At 45.6% G+C, this 12,120-nt stretch overlaps 1 protein-coding gene across 1 annotated transcript in view; it reads right to left on the bottom strand.

Annotated features, from left to right (window-relative positions):
- Pitpna (phosphatidylinositol transfer protein, alpha) overlaps window positions 1-12,120 on the bottom strand; it is a 37,903-nt gene that overhangs the window by 7,176 nt on the left and 18,607 nt on the right. Inside the window, exons 5-10 of the mRNA XM_005402620.2 lie at window positions 10,226-10,233; window positions 8,890-8,964; window positions 6,920-7,003; window positions 4,556-4,633; window positions 4,296-4,406; window positions 3,474-3,596 (exon numbers count right to left, since the gene is read on the bottom strand). Of these exons, the coding sequence (XP_005402677.1) occupies window positions 3,474-3,596; window positions 4,296-4,406; window positions 4,556-4,633; window positions 6,920-7,003; window positions 8,890-8,964; window positions 10,226-10,233 (479 nt within the window). The remainder of the gene's footprint in view (window positions 1-3,473; window positions 3,597-4,295; window positions 4,407-4,555; window positions 4,634-6,919; window positions 7,004-8,889; window positions 8,965-10,225; window positions 10,234-12,120) is intronic.

Below are 12,120 nucleotides of genomic sequence, written 5' to 3'. Positions count from 1 at the left end.
CAAAGAAAGAAAAAGAAAAATATTTTTATTGCCACCATGTTCAGGAGATAGTGAATTCACTGTTATAGCAGGTCATCAAGCATAGGCTGATGGGGAAGCTACTTAGGCAGGAGACATATACCTTTAAGGGATCTCTTTCCACTTTTAACATTATGAACCTCTAAAAAATAAAGACATGGGACAGGGAGGAAGAAGAGGAAGAAGAAGAGAGAGAGACAGAAAAGAGAGACAGAAGGGGACATGGGGTGGGAAAGTTGCTTTCCTACAGTACAATCTCCTGACATTTTTCTTTTTAGGTCAAAGTACTAATCTCTTGATCCCTTGTTTTGCAAGTCTTTGAGCTTCACCCAAGAATGGTGAGCCCATCCCCCTAGGTTTGGTGCAGTGCAGACTGTGGCCTTATAGTGACCCTTCAAAACTCCCAACAGACTACTATGCTTTGCTTTAAAGAAAATGGTCATAATCCCTATTGCAAACTTGCAATAAATCAGAGATTAATGTATCTGCATTGACCTCTTTTCCTCCCCAAAACCTAGTATGATGAAAGTAAAGGAACAATCCATGTATTGCTGTGAGGACAACAAAAAAAGAGGTGACAGCAGCAGGTAATAGATGGCAACAAGGCAGGGGGAGGGAACAAAAAAGTTAAGATGTCGTGTATGTGTATCAAACACCGCAAGGAAAGCGGTCACACATCCCAAACAGGTACTAATAAATTTTAAAAAGAAACTAACATTGTAGAGGGTGGAAAAAGGAGGCATGAACAGTAACTCACTCACAGAGCAGCAGAGGCTGAAACCTAAGAGCCCATGGGGACAGGATCCAAGCAGGAGCAGACACACCTGTGTGCAGGTTCTCTCAAGGCTCTGGAGCTGGGGCGAAGCCCCTCTGCTGGTAGGGATCCCAGTGGGGTCAGGAAGAGGCACTGTGTTTTCAAGTGTGAACAGAGAACAGGCTGGCCCACCCTGCTCCCTGAATCAACTGCTCATCGCCCTTCTGTCACAGCAAAAGCTGGGAGGTTCCTTCTCTGGAAGCACTGAGGGAAGCCTGGACTTGCGACTTCAGGGTCAGCTAGGGGCAAAGCAGGTAAGTGCAGAATAGGAAGGGATACGGTAAAGCAAGCTGACGGACCAGTGAGCCTGCCAGAGCCCTTCTTCAGCTGGGCGCCCAGAATTCTGGCGGCCTGATTATCCCTCAGAGACTAGGGGTCCTCTAGAGGCACACTGAGCAACACCCTCCAAGACTCCCCTGGCTCCCTACAGTGAAGGCCTCTTACTGACTTGAGGAAAGCTCTTTACATAAAACAGTCCAGCATGAGGTGAACACAAGAACAGGTGAGGTGAACATGAAACAAAGAATAGTTCGGGGAGTAGAAAGAAACCTTAAAAATCAAAAAACCTATTCTTGCCAGGTGCAGTGGTACATGCCTGTAATCCCAGTACTCAGGAGGCTGAGGCAGGAGGATCACCCCAAGTTTGAGGCCAGCCTGGCCTACATAGTGAAACCCAGTCTAAAAGAAAAAAATATCAACAAGAAAAAACAAGACAAGGAAGCCAGGAATAGTTAGCACACAAAGGTCCTGCACAGTTGCTAAAGAGGTTAAAATGTCCCACAATAACATGGATTCAGGTTTGCTTCCTTTTCCACTGCAAAGAGGTTTCCGCATTTGCAGTTACCCTGGAGGATACCGAGATCATGCAAGCTTTGGGCACAATCCTTCACGAAACAGAGAAACATTAAAGGGCAGGGGTTAAAAAACAAACCAACTCAGCCAGGCGTGGTGGCGCACGCATGTAATCCCAGCACTTGTGGGGGTTGAGGCAGGAGGATTGGTTGAAAGTTTGAGACTGTCTCAAAAAGACCAAAAAATAAAAATAAAAAACAAACCAATTCTAACTCAGGGCTCTCAATTTTGGATCTGAGGAAGGAAGATTCAGTAGATCCCCTAGAGAGCTCTTCTAGCACTAAGAATTTGAGCACTGCTGTCTCTTTTGGGGGTTGGGGATTGAAGCCAGGACCTCGTACCTGCTAAGAGCTTCAGGAATTTGAATTCCACCAGGTGAAAAGATAACAGCAAATACTTCTATAAACTCATTGTACGTTACATTGGCCTTTGTGGGCCAGTGGGTGGCTGAGGGCCAGGCTAAGCTCCAGTGAAAATCTCCATGGCGCTCCATTTGGTAACTTTTTTCTTTTTGGTGGGGGCTAGGGTGGCCATGTCTTAGGCCTCTCTGATATAGGCCAAGTTGCTAGTCCTGGACATTCCAGTGTACCTCTTCCTGAGAATGGTTAGCAGAAGAATCAGGGACTATGCCTCAAAATCCTGCCATTTTACTGCCAAATGCACCTGAATGGATAACTAAAACACCCGCCTTCAGGAGGAACTTGGTGTACCACCTACCAGTGAGTCAGTCCATGAAAATGTCAACTGAATGGTAAAAACAGTTCCCTCGGGGGCTGCAGAGGGAGGCAAGTGCTGGGCCCAGGGTCCCCCCAGGCCAGCACTGTGAAGCGCAGAGCACCAGGACACCCTGGCTTATTCTTCACCTGAGGTCCTACTGCAGAGCTGAGTGGGGCCGCTGCAAAGCAAGGCCTCTACTGGATCCCCGGGCTCCAATACCAGCCCCCACCCAGGGCATAGGAGGAGAAATGGATGGCAGTTCTTCAGAAACAGTGCTTCCTGCCTTGTTTTTAGCCCCAAGAAGACAACAGGGCTCCACATGACACAGCAAGGGGGTAGAGGTGAGCTACAGCTCTGGGGCAGACAGTCCTGGGCGGTTACGCTGACTCCGTCACCTGCCCCCTCGCAGGGGGTGTGATGACTATGGGAGAGTATGTGGAAGAGCTCCTGGAACAGGGCCTGGCACACAAGGAGTGCCTGTCATTCACCGGCCATCTCCTCGGAGTGGGTCTCTTAGGGAAGGTTCCCCAAATGAGGCGGGAGAGCTGGGTCTTCAGGCTCCCATGGAGGAAGCAGTGAGCTCTCCTTCTGAGATCTGTGCCAAGGCCAAAAATAAAATTAAAAAAGCAAAAGTTCCAAACTCAAAACTGCTGTCTAGAACCATCAGCTTCTGTGTGTGGCACTGCTGTCCTCTGTGGGTAATGTGTGTGGGGTTTGTGGATCAGCCCAGCCTGCCTGCTCCCAGGGTCACCTCCAGCTCAGCAGCCCAGCACCCTACACCTGACGCAGGGATCACAGCAGCAGCGGCATTACTCACTTGGCACTCGGCACACACAACCGTATCTGTGTCTGTGAGTGTGCCAAGCCCCAACTACACTGCACATTCCCGGGCACAGGCTGATTTCTTCCTTGTAGTTCCCACAATGCCTGGCAGTGCACTCTGCCCACAGCAGACCCTGACCCGTTCCTAGAACCAAGGAGCAGCCCCTTCAGGGAAGCGTCCCACACAACAGCCTCCTTAACAGCCACACATTTATCTGAGAGCCACGGCATCTGCCGGCATCTGGCTCACCTCATCCAGCTGTCTCTTCGTCTCTTCTTCCATCCTTCGAATGTCGTCCATAGTCAGGTCAACCCACTTATCGAGCCAACAGAACAGCTGCCTGTGGAAATTTGTAAACAGACGCCTCTCTTGCTATAAGAAGGAGGGGGCCTTGTTAGAACGCAGAAGGCGAAGGCCACTGTGACGTTCTCCTCCCCAGGATCTCTCTGTGCGCTCACATCCACACTGCACACAGCTGCGGGAGCAGGAAGAACTCATGCCTGGCTGGCTTACCTGTTCTAGCCACAGGTCAGAAACTCCTGCCTTGAGGTGTCAAAAGGGTGAGCCTTCAAGACTCACGCAGCCAACAAGAAAAGGATGGGCGTCTGCTCCATAGCTAGGTCTTTTGCCCCAAGACAGGCAGCCTGTGAACTTCTAGCCAACCTGAGGGCCCCAAGCAACTTCCAGATTTCCACTTTGTCTCTGGTCCTAACACTAGATTATAACTGGCCAGCTGCTGTGAAATGTGGCCCCAAAGTCTCTAACACATGAGGAAATTAAAAGGCCATAAAACTCCTGAGGTCTGCCCCGTGAGTGATTCAGAACACTGGAGAATTTGGCTCATGGTGCTTCATGCCTTCTGGATTGAAAAGAGGCTGAGTTTTATTTGTAGTTCAGTCACAGAAAGTCCCTTCCGGTTTCCCTGTCACATGTGCTGCACTGGATGGACAGCAATGACAGTTATATGCAAATGAAACCAAACTAGTCTGGGTACAGGTCACATGGGTTGCATGACCTCCCTGGGTTGGGCTAAACTCCCCTTGCCAACGCACGCGTGCCCAGCTCACTGACCTTGTGTATAAAGTTCTCCACTTTGTTCTGCAGGCCCCACCACTTGAACTTGACAGTAACCAGTTTGTATGCGCACATATATGGGCAATCTTTCTGATTTACAAGTTCTTGCTGCATTAGAAACAGACAGAGAGGCAGGCCAGTAACTAAGCAGAAAGAACTCAGGCGGTCCCTGGGCCCAGCCCCAGCCATTCCCGCTCCCAGGCAAGCCCCACCCATACCGCGCCCGGCCCCCCAGCCGTTGAGGGGGTGAACTGCACCTTCCAATTTGGGCCCAAAGGTCCTCGGCCTGTTTTAACAGATTTAAATTTTGCTGGGTCTTCCTCTGCTTTGTAATCCTGAGAGATTGTGGGATTCGGATTGGAAGAGAAAGGGAGAGGGGACAGAGGAGGGAGAAGGACAGGGCAAGAGGAGAAGATCAGATTTTCACGTAGAATACACTTCATAAGCAGTTCTTGATGTTGCTGGCACTCACATGTATGGGGAAATGTTATAAACAAGAGGTAGAACTGTTTACATCTCCCTCAGCGGAGTGTTCTGTGATTCTTTTCTGCCAGGGTTTGTTTTCAATTTTACCAGTGTGAAAGTATCACCAGACTGCCTGAGGAGCCACACATATTTGCAGTGTTTAAAACAGAGATTTTCAACCTGGTGAGCATCTAAATTGCCAGGGAAGAATTTTATAGTTCTCTGGTCACACTACCTTCCCAGTGACAATGAATACCTGCAGGCAAGAGCAGCATGGATTTAAAAAAAAAAATCTCTGCGGGGGATTCCTATTTTATTTATTTTTAATAGTACTAGGGACTGAAATCAGAGCCTTTGCAATGAGACATCCCCTTAGCCCTTTTTATTTTGAAACATGGGTCTCCCTAAATGGCTAAACTGCCTAGGCCAATGACCCTCAAAGTCATGATCCTCCTGCCTCAGCCTCCTAGAGTGCTGGGATTACAGGCATGAGCCACTGCACCTAGTACTCAGCAGGTGATTTTAAACCACATCCAGAGCAGAGAACAAACGGCCATCTTTCTTAAAATCTTCTAGTCCAATCTCCCTCTGAATGTTTAATTTTTTTTTATTTTAAAGAAAAGAAAAATAAACAATAAAAATAATGGTATAAAATTTCAAAACAAGATTGCAGGACAGTAACAATGGTTAGTGCATGGCGTATTGTTATCCTCAAAGCAGTTACTCATATTACAAGATATAGGCATGAAAAATTGATCAAACAATAAAAAATATGGAATGCTTCATGAATTTGAGTGTCAGCCTTGCACAGGGGCCATGCTGCTCTTTTCTCTATCATTCCAATTTTAGTATATGTGCTGCTGAAGTGCGCACTCCCTTTGAATGTTTTAATGAAATCACTACTGGAAAAGTTCATTACCTAGAGCCTATCTTCCGTGCAAAACTGGTCAGACTCACTCCACTGATTTTATCTACTTTATTTTTTAAATTTAAATTCTTGGCAAGACCTGTCTCAAAAAGACAAAAAAAAAAAAATTAAATTCTTTTTTCTTTCTATTTTTTGAGAACTACAGTCTTGCTACGTAGTTCAGGCTGGCCTGGAACTCGTTATGTAGATCAGGCTGGCCTCCAACTCATGGCAATCCTCCCTGGGTAGGGGCTGGCATGGAGCCCCGGGGTCCAGTAGAGGCCTTGCTTTGCAGCAGTCCCGTTCAGCTCTGCAGCAGAGCCTCAGGTGAAAAATGGGCCTGGGCCTCCTGGTGCTCTGAGTTCACAGTCCTAAGCGAGGGGGAATCCAACTCTTTCATTCCCTAAACAGATACTTCCTGGGAACGTAACACTGAGCAAGCTAGACAGGCCTGGGTCCTAGCAGTGCCACTGGCTAGCAGTGGACTCCTTTTCCAGGCATCTGCTCAAGTGCTTGTTACTCTGAAAAGTCACCACCAACTTTTGAAGGCAGGGTACTTATCTTTTCATATACTCTGTACCCCTCCCTGGGAACTCAGAAAACCTAACAGAATATTCCAAGGGAGGCAATAAATGTTTTTCAATTACTGGACTAGAAAACTAAATTGGAAGCTAGTGCTCTAATTTGTCAGGGTGAACGTCACTTCAGCAAGTCAAAACACTCTACCCAAGCACTTATATTGTCCAGGAATAACTTCCACAACACGAACACATATAAATTGGGCTACTAGTTTCCTGAGTTAGTATTCCCAGCTCCAGACAAGGGAACTCTTAATACTAACTTTAGAAATAAAACAAACAGGGCTGGGGATTTAGCTTAGCAGCACAGCACCTGCCTGGCAAGCGCAAGGTCGTGAGTTTGATTCCTGGTGCCGGAAAAAAACAAACAAAGAAAAAGAAACCAACAACAAACAAGCCAGATGTGGTGGTGCATGTCTATCAACCCAGCACTTGGGAGGCTGAGGCAGGAGGATCACCTCAAGTTCAAGGTCAGCCTGGGCTACACAGTGAGTTCAATGATAGCCTGAGCTATACAATGAGACCCTGTCTCAAAAAAAGCAAAAAATAAAATAAAAACAAACAATACACACCAGAGAGAACATTCTTTTGAACCTACAGGGTCCTGGTTCCCTAGTTCTTCTGACATTTACAAGTCATTTTGACATCCGACATCTTTAAGTAGTTCCTACCTTGCTAAGTACTTGGCTTCGATCTGCGATGTCTATATATATGGCTTCCACGTGTTTCCATGTCTCAGGCTCCAGCTTATGCACCTGGAGGAAGGAGGGGATTACCTTCAGGCTGAATGTATAAGGTGTACATGAAACATAAATTAATTTTGTTGTTTATACTTGGGACCTATCTCTAATGCATGCCATTATGTATAAGCAACTATTCCAGGATCTGAAGTGTGAAACACTTCTGGTTTCAAGGGGTAAGAGATACTGAATCTGTACAAAATTATACAAAGGAGCAAGAGATTGGATTTTAAACCGACATAAATTTGAGAATGACTGATGTACATTGTTTCCATATGTCCCTTGGTAAAGATTAAACACTCCTGGGGATGTTGCCCACTTTGCCACACGATGCTTATTTTCATCAAGTACATATAAAATTATGATCTAAATTCAAAATGAAATGATACAAGGAAAAATAACTTTCTCCTGCTTGTCCTCTAGCCAGTGATAGATGCTGCCACTACAGTCCATCCATGTACATAGATTTTCCTTCTGATACAACAGTAGCACATATATGCACCATTTTATATCTTGCTTTTTCATTCAGTACATGGTGGGCCAGGGATATAGTTCAGTGGCACAGTTCCTGCCTTGCAAGCATGAAATCATGATTCCCGGTACCACAAAAAAAAAAAAAAAAAAAAAAAAACAGAAAAAATCTCCATAATTACTGGCCGGGCATGATGGAGCATGCCAATAATCCCAGCACTCAGGAAGCTGAGGCAGGAAGATCTTTCAGAGTTTGAGGTCAGTCTGGGCTACAAAGTGAGCTCAAGGCCAGCCTGAACTGTATAGCGAGACCCTGTCTCAGAAAAAAAAAAAAAAAAAAAAAAAACCACAATACATGGGACAGACGGAGTGTACTAGGAATTAAACCCATGGCCTTTACACTGAGCTAATCCCCACCCCTCTTTATCTTTTTATTTTGAAACAAGGTCTCACTAACTTATCCAGAGGGGACTCAATCTAGTGATCTCCTGCCTCAGATCCAAGTGGTGGGATTAGAGTTGTCCAATACCATGTCCAGCAAACAATAATCTTATGCTAGCTCTTTTTAATGACTGTACTATTTGGTTACATAATTTATTTAATGATATCCTACTGATGGGCTCTTGTGTTGCATGTATGTATGTATGTATTTATTTACTTGAGACAGGGTCTCTCTATGTAGTTCAGGCTGGCCTTGAACTCACTATGTAGCCCAGATTGGCCTCGAACTCCGTGATCATCCTGCCTCAGCCTCCCGAGTGCTGGAATTACAAGCATGTACCACCACGCCCAGCTTGTATTGTTTTTAGTCCTTGTTACACAAAAGAATATAGCAATGGATCTCCTTGTACATACTTTTTTTTTTGTCTTTCTGAGACAGGGTCTCACTATGCAGTTCAGGCTGACCTTGAGCTCACTATGTAGCCCAGGCTGGTCTTGAAACTCACTATGATCTTCCTGCCTCAGCCTCCCAAACGCTGGGATTATAGGCATGTGCCACCACAGTCAGCCATACTATTTCATGTATATGAGAAAGGTGTCTAATAAGTTCCTAGGCATGGAATCAATTACCAAGGAAGAAAGAGGTATATTTCAAATTTTGGGAATGATTATAAACTGTGCCTAGAGAGGCTTTAAATTAGATGTTTTTTAAAAAATAGCTCCTTTGTGTCAGGAACTGCATTTTAGACCTATCTGAGCACTATACGAAGACCTGATAAAGAATCTTGGAAATCATATTTTTGCAAATCAAAGAAGGGCAATCCCACCCTGGTAGGAGAGATCTAGGAGAAGCCACTGCTTTTTCTGGACAAGCAAAGAGGACCACAGAGAGGAGAATGTCCTGGTAGGGATGGAGAAGCTACAGGCAGAACCTCAAGACCCTGCTCTGGGGCCTGGAAACCCTGGGGCTCTCGGGATATACTCCTTACATTCTCCTGGGTGCCAAGATCCGGTTTGTGCCAGGTCTCAATTTTAATCAGAAAGTCTTCTTTCATGTACTCATTCTGGAAAAGGGAATAAAACGCCATACAGTCAGGAGGCTCACAGCTGAAAATTAGCCACCTCCCATTACTAGCTCAGGGACAGTCAGGAGACTCCAGCCCCTGCCTGGTAATAACAGCTACTACGACTGCAAGCCCGCGAGATACTAGGCATGGATTACCCCAGCTGGGTCCTCACGTCACCCTAGGACATGTACAGAGTCACTTCATTTTACAGATGAGGAAAGTGAAGTTCAAAAAAGTTAAGTGGAAAAAAAAGGTAAGTGACTTATGCAAGACCACACAGATCATTGGAGAGCTACGCCTAAAAACAAGTTTGTGTGACTTTGGAATTCATGTATTTAGCCAGTCTTCTATACTACTTTATACAAAGGTGCTAATGGTTAACTAGATGTGTAGAAAAAGCACAGAAGACAACAAAAAATATTCACCATGGTCCCTTTCCCCCAAATGGCTTTTTGCAGGGGCAACCCTTCATGCTGTCTTCTTCCCTTTGTGCTTTTAAAAAATTGGAACAAATATAAAAGATAAAAAACAAAACAAAACAAAAAAACCACCCATTTAAAGGAGGAAATCAGCAGGGTGTGGTAGCACACACCTGTAATCCCAGCACTGGGGAGGCTGAACCAGGAGGATCATTGTGGAGTTCGAGACCAGCCTAGGCTACAAAGTGAGCTCCAGGCCAGCCTGAACTACATAGCGAGACCCTGTCTCAAAAAGACAAAAAAAAAAAAAAAGAGGAAATCAGCCCATTACCACCTCAACAGGAATTCATTTCCTGGAAGGGACTGGGCACTTGGATGGGCATACTCAAGGGTGGTAAGGAAGGGCGATGACAAAGGGGATGGTTACAGAAGAGAAATTTTGTTGACTTCACAATTTTGCCAAGAGGTAGCGCTCACTGGGATCAACAGATGCCCAAACGGGAAACAGATGTCACAACCAGGTCTGGTGAACTGAAATTTCTGTAACCCTGAGTAGGCATGACCTGGGGAGAGCAAGGAGTCTCCTGTTATTCTGTCCACACAGAACCCAGAGCCAGGGTACATCCAACAGTCACAAACCAAACTGCAGCTTAAAGCAGGAAGCTACTGGGCCAATTAACAAGTTCTTCATGAGGACTGAAAAGATTCAGCTTAGACAACTCCAAACATCACACAAGGGAAAGAAGAGAATAGCCATGACCTCTACTTGTGCAGATAATTTTTATTTCTCCTTTTCTTATAAATTACCTACAATTCCAATCCCCCCCCACGATACTTACTGTAATAACTGCTCCAAGGCAAGGACATGGAAAGAAGAGAAAAAAAAGATTAATAATGAAGGTAAGTAAGTATCTTCCCCCAACCCCAGGGACCATGAATAACAAAGTTCCCCAGTCCTTCTGGCTTATTCAAGTCACTTCTAGGCCCCAGTGAGTCAAGAATAACTCAATGCACCAACACCCCTCAAGTTTCACTATGCGAAGGTCCCAAAAGACCAAATCTGGTCTGCAATGAGCTTCCTAGGATTCTTTCCAGCAGGACAAGAAAGGGACTGTCTCTGATTCACTGTGGCCCTGTGACCCATCACTGCTGCCAGGGCATCAGCTGGGTGCCCCTCATTTCCACCTCCGCTTCTGCCACCTGGACGGGGAGCAGGTTGCACTGAGCCGGGGGAGGTCTGTCCGCCTATGGCAGCCTTCCTCTCACTGTAACCAAACCTCTCTCGCTCTGCACTCCTGCTCGTTGTAACGTGACCCCCTCGAAAAGGACAGTTCAATTATTTATCAGAGAAAATGACTGCAGCTCTCGTGTCACTGGGGAACAGACTTAGCTTTCCTCCCGACAATGGCCTGGTTCACTCTGTACCTGCTGAATTTAGAAGCGACTACATTTTCTGATGGATGCCATGTTTGGAAGAGTATACAAGGCCAACAAACTATTACTTCAACAGTGAAACTAAGGCTCCCTCTGAAATGGAACTGAGAAGAGTTGAAAAGTAAGGGCTACGAACCACCATGTATAAAAGTGACCCAAAATACTATCAGCAATCTCCCCAAACCCAGTGAAAGATACTTGGAAGGAAGCAGCAGATTAAGATTATAACTAAAAGGTCTATACTGAAATAACTGCCCCATTAGCAGTTTGAGAAAATCATGCCAGAAAAAAGGAAATGAGGAGTATAACATCCCTCGGAGAGAAGTCCAAAGAGGCCCATATGAGGGGAATTCAGCAGTGCGCGTGTGGAACAGAGCTCTCTCCGTCTTGGAGACAACAGTGTCAGACTGACTGGGTGGAGGACACTCGTCATTAAACTCCTCCAACCACCTCATTCCGAATCTATGTTTCCTAGAAATGCTCTCCTTCAGCTTTCGCCTCTGAATGGACAGATGTCCCAATCAACAAAAAGAAGAATCTGACCATTTAACCAAGTGGACATTTTTCACTACATGTTGGTATTCTAATTACAATTTGATTTCCCACATAGGAGAATCCCAAAGAAAATATGCCCCAATCAGCAAATAGTATCACTGTTAATTTTGTGTTTCAATACAATTTTAGAAATTAGCATTTGACGTTTTCTAGACATTGGTGTTTGTGAGATGCTGGAAAACATCCACTTAGTTCTTGACAAACTTGATTTTGGAACCCACAAGGGGGACAACCCACCCTGGCCTTTAATGCCAACTTGGGTAACCAAACGGTCTCCCTCAACCTTCCCCAGCCCTTCTTTCCTCCGAACACCTCTCTACCCATACCACCTCCTTTTCTTTGAGCTGCAACCTCAGCTACACAGGAAATGCCTCCAGAAACCCTTTGCAGTCAGAAAACAAGGCTTTCCAAATAAGACTAAGCTGGGCTTTTGTGTTTGTTTTGTTTTGGGTTTTTTTTGAGACAGTGTCTTGCTATGTAGTTGAGGCTGGCCTTGAACTCACTGTGGAGTCCAGGCTGGCCTCGAACTCACAGCAATCTGACTCATCCTCCTGAGTGCTGGGATTGCAAAAATGTGCCACCGTGCCTAGCAAAGGCATGTTAAAAGTATGATTTAGTGATACTGTATCCAGCCTGAGGGTTCAGGTTCCAGGAAGGGATGGGTAAAAAAATACATTCTCCTCCTCTTCCCATTTTTATATACAGACCACCCCACCACCCCCCTTTCATAGCCCAACCCCTTAGC

Source organism: Chinchilla lanigera, unplaced genomic scaffold, assembly GCF_000276665.1.
Source record: "Chinchilla lanigera isolate Chin_1 unplaced genomic scaffold, ChiLan1.0 scaffold00080, whole genome shotgun sequence".
NCBI classification, from domain to species: domain Eukaryota; kingdom Metazoa; phylum Chordata; class Mammalia; order Rodentia; family Chinchillidae; genus Chinchilla; species Chinchilla lanigera.
Note: the sequence above shows the minus strand (reverse complement) of the source record. Positions and strands in the feature narration are given on the sequence as shown.